The following is a 9,718-nucleotide window of genomic DNA, read 5'->3' on the forward strand; positions in this document are numbered from 1 at the left end:
GAGAGAGCTCTGACTTCAGCCACAGAAAATGTCAACAAAATATTAGCAAATCAACTCCAGCAATGTTTCTTTTTCTTTTTCTTTTTTAATTAATTAATTTTTGAGAGAGAGAAAGAGCAGGGGAGGCACAGAGAGAGGGAGAGAGCAAGGATCCCAAGCAGGTTCCACATTGTGAGTGCAGAGTCCGATGTGGGGCTTGATCTCACAAACCCTGAGATCATGACCCAAGCCGAAGTCAAGAGTCAGACGCGTAACTGACTGAGCCATCCAGGAGCCCCACCTGCCAGCAATGTTTTAAAAAATTACACGTATACCATAACCAAGTGGGATTTATTCTAAGTATGAAAGGCTTGTTCAATATTCAAAATTCAATGTAATCCACCATTATGAATAGAAGACAAATCATATAATCATATCAATTGATGCAAAAAAAAAACCCCCCCCACACACAAAAAAAACCACATAATTTTTTTAATGTTTGTTTATTTCTGAGAGACTGGGAGAGACAGAGCATTAGCAGGGGAGGGGCAGAGAAAGAGAGAGAGAGAGAGAGAGGAGCACAGAATCTGAAGCAGGCTCCAGGCTCTGAGCTATCAGCACAGAGCCCGATGCAGGGCTCGAACTCACGAACTTCAAGATCCAAGATCATGACATGAGCCAAAGTCAGACACTTAACTGAGTGAGCCACCCAGGCACCCCAGAAAAACATCATTTGACAAACTCCAATAGCCAGACTTCTGGTTCCTGGAGAGGATGCAGGGGACACCCCTCCCTATTTCTACCACTAATTAGGGAACCCAGGGCAAAGATCAAATAAATAGTATTTCTTATTATAAACCACAATATCAATATCATAGTAACAGACAGAAAAGCTATTTATGTTCCTGGCCATGAGTGATCTTCTGTCTAAATACGTCAGCCAGAGGGAAAAAAACACCAATGAGATTATTTTCATTTGATTAGGAAAACTATAAAAGGGCTTCAGAATTATGTGCGTTAGCTTATGTGCCTTTGGCCTAAAAGTAACTATGATATTGCATCTGGGAATTGTACATGAGAAATTTTCAAAAGAGAAAAGACAATTGTTTGCATTTTTTGATGTTTATTTAGTAATAATGGATAGTTGTCTTTGAGAGGGAACTCGGAATGTTATCTGCTTTAAGTTATCTTTGTGTTCTCTTAGAATAAGGACCAGAGGGGCACCTGGGTGGCTCAGTCGGTTGAGTGTCTGACTTTGGCCCAGGTCATGATCTCACGGTTTGTGAGTTAGAGCCTTGCATTGGGCTCTGTGCTGACAGCTCAGAGCCTGGATCCTGCTTCGGATTCTNTTTTATTGCACACACATAAAAAAAACCCAATAGCATTTCTATATACTAACAATCAAATGTAAAAACACAATACTATATAGGGGCACCTGGGTAGCTCAGTCGATCAAGTGCCCTCATCTTGATTTTGGCTCAGGTCATGATCTCACGGTTCATGGGTTCGAGCCCCGCGTCGGGGTCTGTGCTGNATTGTTTTTAAAAAAAGAAAAAAGAAAACAGGAGGGGCGCCTGGGTGGCTTAGTCGGCTGAGTGTCCGACTTTCGCTTAGGTCATGATCTCGCGGTTCGTGGGTTCGAGCCCCGCGTCGGGGTCTGTGCTGACAGCTCAGAGCTTGGACTCTGCTTCAGATTCTGTGTCTCCCTCTCTCTCTGACCCTCCCCTGCTCACGCTGTCTCTCTCTCTCTCCTAGAAATAAATAAAAATATTTTTAAAAAAAAGAAAAGAAAAAAGAAAACAGGAGAAAATCTTCAGGACACCAAGCTAGACAAAGAGTTCTTATACATGACACAGTCCAAAAGCACAATCCACAGAAGGGAAATGTGAAAAATTGGGCTTCATCAAAACTAAAAAAATTTGCCCTCAGAGAGATGAAAAGATGAGCTACAGACTGGGAAAAATATTTGCGAAACATATATCCAACAAAGAACTTGCATCTAAAATATGTTTTTTAAATTCTTTAAAATTTTGAGACAGAGAGAAAGAGTGCAGGGGAGGGGCCGAGAAAGAGAGAGAGAGAGAGAGAGAGAGAGAGAGAGAGAATCCCAAGCAGGCTCCATGCTGTCGGCGCAGAGCCCCACACGGAGCTCGCTCCCGCAAACCGTGAGATCATGACCTGAGCCTAAACCAAGAGCCTGCCACCCAACTTACTGAGAGCCCCATATCTAAAAAATATTTTTAAACTCTCAAAACTCAACCAAACAGGGGCACCTGGGTGGTTCAGTCGGTTAAGCTTCCGACTTCGGCTCAGGTCATGATCTCACAGTTCGTGGGTTCGAGCTCCTCATTGGGTTCTATGCTGACAGCTAGCTCAGAGCCTGGAGCCTGTTTCAGATTCTGTGTCTCCCTCTCTTTCTGACCCTCCCCTGTTCACACTGTCTCTCCCTCTCAGAAATAATTAAAAATATTAAAAAAAAAAACCTCAAACAAACAAACCAGTAGGAAAACCAAACAATCTCATTAGCAAATGGGAGTCAAAGACATGAAGAAATCTTTCACCCAAGAAGATACATAGATGGCAAATAACGATGTCGACATCATCAGCCACCAGGGAAATGCATTTGAGAACCACAATGATATCCCTCCCCAGCTATCAAAATGGCTAAAATAAAAAGTAGCGACAGTACTAATGCAGGAGAAGATGCAGAGAAACTGGACCACCTATACCGTTGACCCTTGAACAACGCAGGGGTTAGGGGTGCTGATCCCCCCGCCACAGTCAAAAATCCATGTATAACTTGTGACTCCCCCAAAACTTAACCACTAACAGCCTACTGTTGACCAAAAGTCTTACTGGTAAACTAAACCATCGATGAACACGTATTTTGTATACATATCCTATACTGTATTCTTGCAATCAAGTAAGCGAGAGAAAAGGAAACGTTATTGAGGGAATCACAAAGCAGAGAAAATACAGGTATAGCACCGTACCGTATTTATGGGGGGAAATAGCCACCGGTACGTGGACCCACGCAGTTCAAACCTATGCTGTTGAAGGGTTAACTCTCCATTGCTAGGGAGATTGCAAAATGATACAGCTAGTCTGGAAACCATTTCAGAAGTCTCTTATCAAAGTAAACACACAACCACCATATGGTCGTGCATTGCATTCCTGGGCACTTATCTCAGAGAAATGGAAACTTATATCCACCCAAAGACCTGCACGTGAGTGCTTGTAGCAGCTTTGTTCACAAGAGGCCAACACTGGAGTTAGCCCAGATGTCCTTCAGTGGGTGACTGGTGAAAACAAACAGGGGACACAGCCATAGGCTGGAATATGCCCAGGGATAAAAAGCAACGGTCTATTGAAACACGCAAAACCTTAGTCGGATCTCAAAGGAATCATGCTGAGCGGAAAAAGCCAATCTCCAAAGGTTTCATATTGTATGATTCCATTTATGTAACATTCTTGAAATAACACAATTATAGAGATGGAGAACAGATTAGTGGTTGCCAAGGGGACGGGGTGGGGGAGGGGGACTGTAAGGGCTCTTTGTGCCCATGGAACAGCGGTGTGTCTTGACTACAGTGGATGTTCCATGAATCCACACAGGTGGCCGAATTGCACAGCACTAAACGCGCACACGCGCACACACGCACACACACACACACACACTCACACAGCCGAGCTCACGCAAAGCTGGCGAAATCTGAATAAAGTTGGCGGATGGTACCAATGTCAATTTCCTTTTTTCGATATTGTACTATAGTCACGCAAGGGCCGAATAAAGGATCCGAGGCATCACTTTGTATCACTTTTGGGCTGCAACCTCGTGCAGATTTATTATTTCAACATGAAAAATGAAAAAACAGTGGGGCGGGGCGAAGGGGACTGTGTTCCGTGGGCAGAGTCTGCAAGGCTGTGGGGTGGCCCTGAGCTCGCGGACGGTAACCTGGTGGCGAGGCCACTGGCTGATGGAGTGTCGGCCTCTGGGGGGACAAACATCATGCAGCAGATTGCACAAGACCCACGCCCCTGTTTGCGACCCGTGTGAACTGATGCAGAACAGGACCCTTTCGAGATGTGTCAGGGGATCAACAAGCTAGCTGGCATTGCGCTGCCTGGCTAGGGACCACAGAGGCCTGGACACAGCCGCTCAGAGCATGGTTACCGGCCACGGTTCTGGGGGCCCCCCAGAGCGGACACTAGTGGTTCCAGCACAAGAAACCCAGGAAACCTGGCAAATGTACGGAGACTGCCAGTCACACGGTGGGTGACAAAGAGAGCTTCAGGGCGCATAGCCCAGAGCGTCCTACCTGGATGATCCTGACAATAGACACTCTAGGGTCCTTCCCTCCTCGCCTCTTGCCAGGGGGGGGTGGGGGGTGTACTGACCACAGTGGGCACCTCTTCAGGGCCTGGCACTGGCACTGTGGTGTGCATGGCAGGTGGGGACAGACTATCCAAGGACTCCTAGCTGGGCTGGGCCACATTTTGGATTATCCAGACACATCTGATCACACCAAATGGGGCCACCCCTGAGCAAAGATTCCCTGGCAGAGGACCATTTGCTGAACATTCCATGCCCTGTATCACCTCCGGGTATGAATGCCATTAAAACATAAATGGGAGGAGGACCCGGGTGGCTCCGTTGGTTAAGCATCCGCTCAGGTCATGATCTCACGGTCTGTGGGTTCAAGCCCCGTGTGGGGCCTGGAGCCTGCTTCAATTCTCTGTCTCTCTCTGCCCCTCCTCTACTTGTACTCTCTCTCTCTCTCAAAAGTAAACTTAAAAAAATGTTTTTAATAAATAAGTAAATAAAATGGGGGCACCTGGGTGGCTCAGTCAGTTGAGCGTCCAACTCTTGAAATCNCCCACTAACCGCCAGATCATGACCTAAGCGGAAGTCGGACGCTTAACGGACTGAGCCACCCAGGCGCCCCATTTTTTTTTTAATTTTAAGCAAACTCTACAGCACATATGAATCTCAAACTCATGGCCCTGAGATAAACAGTCACAAGCTCCATGGCCCAAGCCAGCCAGGCGCCCCAAGGAGCACACGTTTTAAACTGGCAGTATGGGCTCAAGACATGGCAATTTTCCACAGGAGAGCCTCCCATTTGAAGAAAATGTTTAACTCCAAAGCTGGGGGTAAGAGGCAGAGGCCCAGACTGGCCGTAAGACACTGACCACGGGGTGCCTGGCTGGCTCAGTCGGTTGAGCCTCTAACTGAGACTTGGGTCATGATCCCAGAGTTCGTGAGTTCAAGCCCCACATCGGGCTCTCTGCTGTCAGCAAACAGCCTTGCTCCAGATCCTCTGACCCCATCTCTCTCTGCCCCTCCCCCACTCACTCTCAAAAATAAACATGAAAAAAAGAGAGATTCTGACCACACAAAGGGTCCTTTCCAGGTTACCTCTTCCCCTCCCACCAGCAGGGAGGCCACGCAACTGGACGTGGTGATTGGCTGAGAAGAGATGGGGGGTAGGAGACACTGACCTGGTGTTTCTCTTCCCGTCCCGTTAGCCAGCGGGTCAGTAGGTACGAGAAGATCCCAAGATGGCGCTGGAGGGGTGCGCATGTCCCTAGGAAGACGCCAGCTCCGCAGAGAGGAAACCCCTGGGCCATCTCAGGATGAGTCTAGACACACCAGTGGGGCGGATACGGGGGGAGAGGAGAAGGCGTGGGCATCAGGGACCAGGCATACCCACCATGTGGCCACAAAAGGACAGTGACCTCTTGTGCTGGGGAAGGAGCACCTCAGACCCGGGGGGTCGGGGGGGTTAGTGTAGACGNACCTTGTTCTAGACCGCAAGTCAACAAAGCACCGCTATTGAGGTGGTTACAGACCTACGAGCAGAACCACGGGGCGCCCGGGTGGCTCAGTGGGTGGCTCAGTCGGCTGAGCGCCCAACTTCGGCTCAGGGCACCATCTGGTGGTTCGTGGGTTCGAGTCCCGCATCGGGCTCTCTGCTGTCCGCACGGAGCCAGGTTTGGGTCTTCTGTCTCCCTCTCTCTCTCACTCTCTCTCCTCTTCCCTGCTTCTCACACACTCTCTCAAAATAAATGGATAGACATTAAAGAAGAATTGTGAGCTGAGTGCTCGAGAGGCCGGGCCGTGCCGCTGCAGGGAATCAGCTGCGTCTGTCCTGGCGCCGTGGTGACTTTGCCCAGCCTCACGCAGGCCACAAGGCGGAGGCGGGACTCAAGTCGGCCAGGGGTCTTGGCGGAAGGTCCCACCATCTTCCCTGGGACAAGCAGCCCGGTGGAGAGCCTGGGGAGGAGTCTCCTTCGCCTCCCTGGCTCTGGGGCACATGGGGCTCCCTCTACCCCCCACCCCCACCCCNCTTATCTTCCAGTCGCCCACACCGGCTCCCTGAGTCACACCTCCCAGACTCTGTGACATGTCATTGTGAGCCCCCTGGGGGCTTGGGGCGGCTCACTTAAGCGATTCTAAGAGGCAAGGCAGGAAAGCCGTAACTACCATTTTTCTAGAAGAAAACCCCAATGGAAAGAAATTAGTTCATCAGTGTAAGCTGAGAACACAAATCACATTTTTTTAAAGTTTATTTATTTATTTTGAGAGAGAAAGCACGTGCGCGCACAGGAGGGGCAGAGAGAGAGGGAAAGAGAGAGAATCCCAAGCAGGCTCCACAGTGCAGAGCCCGACCTGGGGCTTGAACTCACAAACTGTGAGATCACGACCTGAGCCAAACCGAGGCACCCCAAGATCACAGACATTTTACGGAGAAAAGGGTTTTTCGAAGGTTAGTTAGGCCAATGACAGCCAAAATAAAATGGGCACACATTTTTGTACCTGTCTTTTTTTTTTTTTTTTTTTTTTTTTTTNCCCCAAAATAAATAATAAATAAATATTTTTTTAAAAGGGGGCACCTGGGTGTCTCAGTCTATGAAGTGTCTGACTTCGGCCAAGGTCATGATCTCACAGTTCATGGGTTCAAGCCCCACATCCAGCTCTGTGCTGACAGCTCAGAGCCTGGAGCCTGTTTTTCTCAGATTCTGTGTCTCCCTCTCTCTCTCTCAGTCTCTCTCTCTCTCAAAAATAAACATTAAAAAAATTAAAAACAAAAATACATGGAGACACCACACTGCAAGGTGCCTTGTCCAAAATCCTAGGTGTGGAGTTGGGATTGACGATGCCCCTCTCTTCCACCTAAAGCTGGGCTCCTTACACCAAACGGCAAGGACAACAGAGAGTATATTCTCACTCTTTAGTTTGCGATTCTCACTCTTTAGTTTGCGATTCCTTTCCCCTTTCAAAAGTTAAAGCATAACTCTTCGGTACAGAGAACAAACTGGTGGTCGCCAGAGGGGGAGAGAGGAAATGGGTGAAATAGGCAAAGGGGATAAAGAGTCCACTTGTCATGATGAGCACTGAGCAAGGTATAGAGTTGTTGAATCACTGTATTGTACATCTGAAACTAATGTAACACTATATGTTCATTATGCTGCAATTAAATTCTTTTTTAAAAGTGAAAGCCCGGGGCGCCTGGGTGGCTTAGTCAGTTAAGCGTCCGACTTTCGCTTAGGTCATGATCTCGCAGTTCGTGGGTTCAAGCCCCGCGTCGGGCTCTGTGCTGACAGCTCAGAGCCTGGAGCCTGTTTCAGTCTGTGACTCCCTCTCTCTCTGNTCTCTCTCTACCCCTCCCCTGCTCTTGCTCTGTCTCTCTCTCAAAAATAAATAAACATTGAAAATAATTTTTAGAAGTGAAAGCTGGGGCACCTGGGTAGCTCAGTTGGTTCAGAGCCCGACTTCGGCTCAGGTCATGATCTCACAGTTCATGAGTCTAAGCCCCACGTCAGGCTCTGTGTTGACAGCTCAGAGCCTGGAGCCTGCTTCGAATTCTGTGTGTGTCTCTCTCTCTGCCCCTCCCCTGCTTTCATTCTCTCTAAATAAATAAATAAACATTTTAAACATTTTTAAACAAAAAGTAAAAAAGAAGTGAAAGCTTAGTGTTACATTAAACAAAATCTTCAAGCACCCAGATCGAGGACAATTTTCACCTTCGGGGAAAATGCCCACCCTACGGATGATACTACATGACGTGCCCTGGGAATATCACCGGCACTAAACCGCAGCACCAGCCTCTCGCCCGCGCGCTGTCCTTCCTGCATTTGGAACAATTTTTACCTGGTGCCTGGCTGCCCTCTGTTCCCGCTTCCGCCCCGCCCCTGCATCGTGAGATGTACCTTTGGGCCTGGGGAAGGGTGATTAGCAGGAGACCCAAAAGCTTGTTTCACTTGCAGCCGTGCGTCAAATACATGAACCCAGCTTACACTTGCACCCTAGTTATACAGTTGGCCCTGAAACAAAGCAGAGGTTCAAAGTGCCGGCCTCCACCCCATATGGCGCAAAGCCTGCGTGTGACTTCTGAGTCTCCAAACGCCTTAGTGCTCATAGCCCACTGCTGACCGGAAGTGTTACTGATAACCGTTGATGGACACACATTTTTCATGTTCCATCTACTATATACTGTGTTCTTACAATCAAGTAAGCTAGAAAAAAGAAAAGGTTATTCAGAAAGTTATAAGAAAGAGAAAACATGTTTACCGCACTGAGCTGCATTTATAAAAATCCGTGTATATAGTGGACCCGCACAGTTAATACCCTGTAGTTCAAGGGTTACCTGTATAACAACCCACACTTAGTTATATAACATGGTCTCAAATATTTTAAAATAATTTTTTAATGTTTATTTCTTTTTGAGAGAGAGACACAGTGTAAGCGGGAGAGGGGCAGAGAGAGAGGGAGGCACAGAATCCGAAGCAGGCTCCAGGCTCCAAGCTGTCAGCACAGAGCCTGACGCGGGGCTCGAACTCACTGACTGTGAGATCATGACCTGAGCCGAAGTCGGATGCTTAACTGACTGAGCCACCCAGGTGCCCCTCAAATATTTTAGAAAAAACAAAATACTAAAAAGATCTGGTTTCTTTATGTGGCATTCCTATTGCTTTTCTGAGATTCTGTGTGGCTCTGTGAAAAATCCCAGCAGTAACTGTGAATTGCTTTGATTAAATTAAGCATCCGACTTCGGCTTAGGTCACGATCTCACAGTTTGTGGGTTCGAGCCCCGCCTCGGGCTCTGTGCTGACAGCTCAGAGCCTGGAGCCTGCTTCCGATTCTGTGTCGCCCTCTCTCTCTGCCCCTCTCCTGCTTACACACACACACACACACTCTCTCTCTCTCTCTCAAAAATAAACATTAACTAAAGAATGCCAATAAAAGAGTAGTGACATGTCAATTCTAACACATTCACTCATATCTTCCTAAATAAGACTAACTTTATTTAACAATTTCTGTTCTTTTTTTTTTTTTTAAGCAGCCTCCATGAGCCCAATGCAGGACTCGAACTCGTGACCCTGAGATCAAGACCTGAACTGAGGTCAAGAGTCAGACGTTTCACTGACTGAGCCACCCAGGTGCCCCAACAATGTATGTTCTTGAAGGAGAATGTTAATGTGATCACAAAACGTTTGTTTCTAAGTTATTTGGTTTTTTCCCCTTTCTATACTGGGTTTCAGTGCAATGAAAAATAAGTCTTATTGAATTTTAGCTAAACCCTGCTGTTTGGTGGAGGCTCTCAGCCAGAGGCCTTTTCTGGTGCTTTCACAGGTTCCAGACTGCGACTTTCTACCTGCCATAGCCACAGAGCCTGGGGAAGCCCTGTCTCTTTCGTCCGTAATTTGCTGATATTTGGCACCGTGCCCACACTTA

At 47.6% G+C, this 9,718-nt stretch overlaps 1 protein-coding gene across 1 annotated transcript in view; it reads right to left on the reverse strand.

Moving 5' to 3' along the window:
- Positions 1 to 5,065: 5,065 nt before the first annotated feature.
- USP11 (ubiquitin specific peptidase 11) overlaps positions 5,066 to 9,718 on the reverse strand; it is a 29,417-nt gene continuing 24,764 nt past the window's right edge. Inside the window, 1 exon segment of the mRNA XM_077762879.1 lies at positions 5,066 to 5,127. Coding sequence (XP_077619005.1) covers positions 5,066 to 5,127 — 62 coding nt within the window.

This window comes from Crocuta crocuta, unplaced genomic scaffold (assembly GCF_008692635.1).
Source record: "Crocuta crocuta isolate KB4526 unplaced genomic scaffold, BGI_CrCroc_1.0 scaffold610, whole genome shotgun sequence".
NCBI lineage: Eukaryota > Metazoa > Chordata > Mammalia > Carnivora > Hyaenidae > Crocuta > Crocuta crocuta.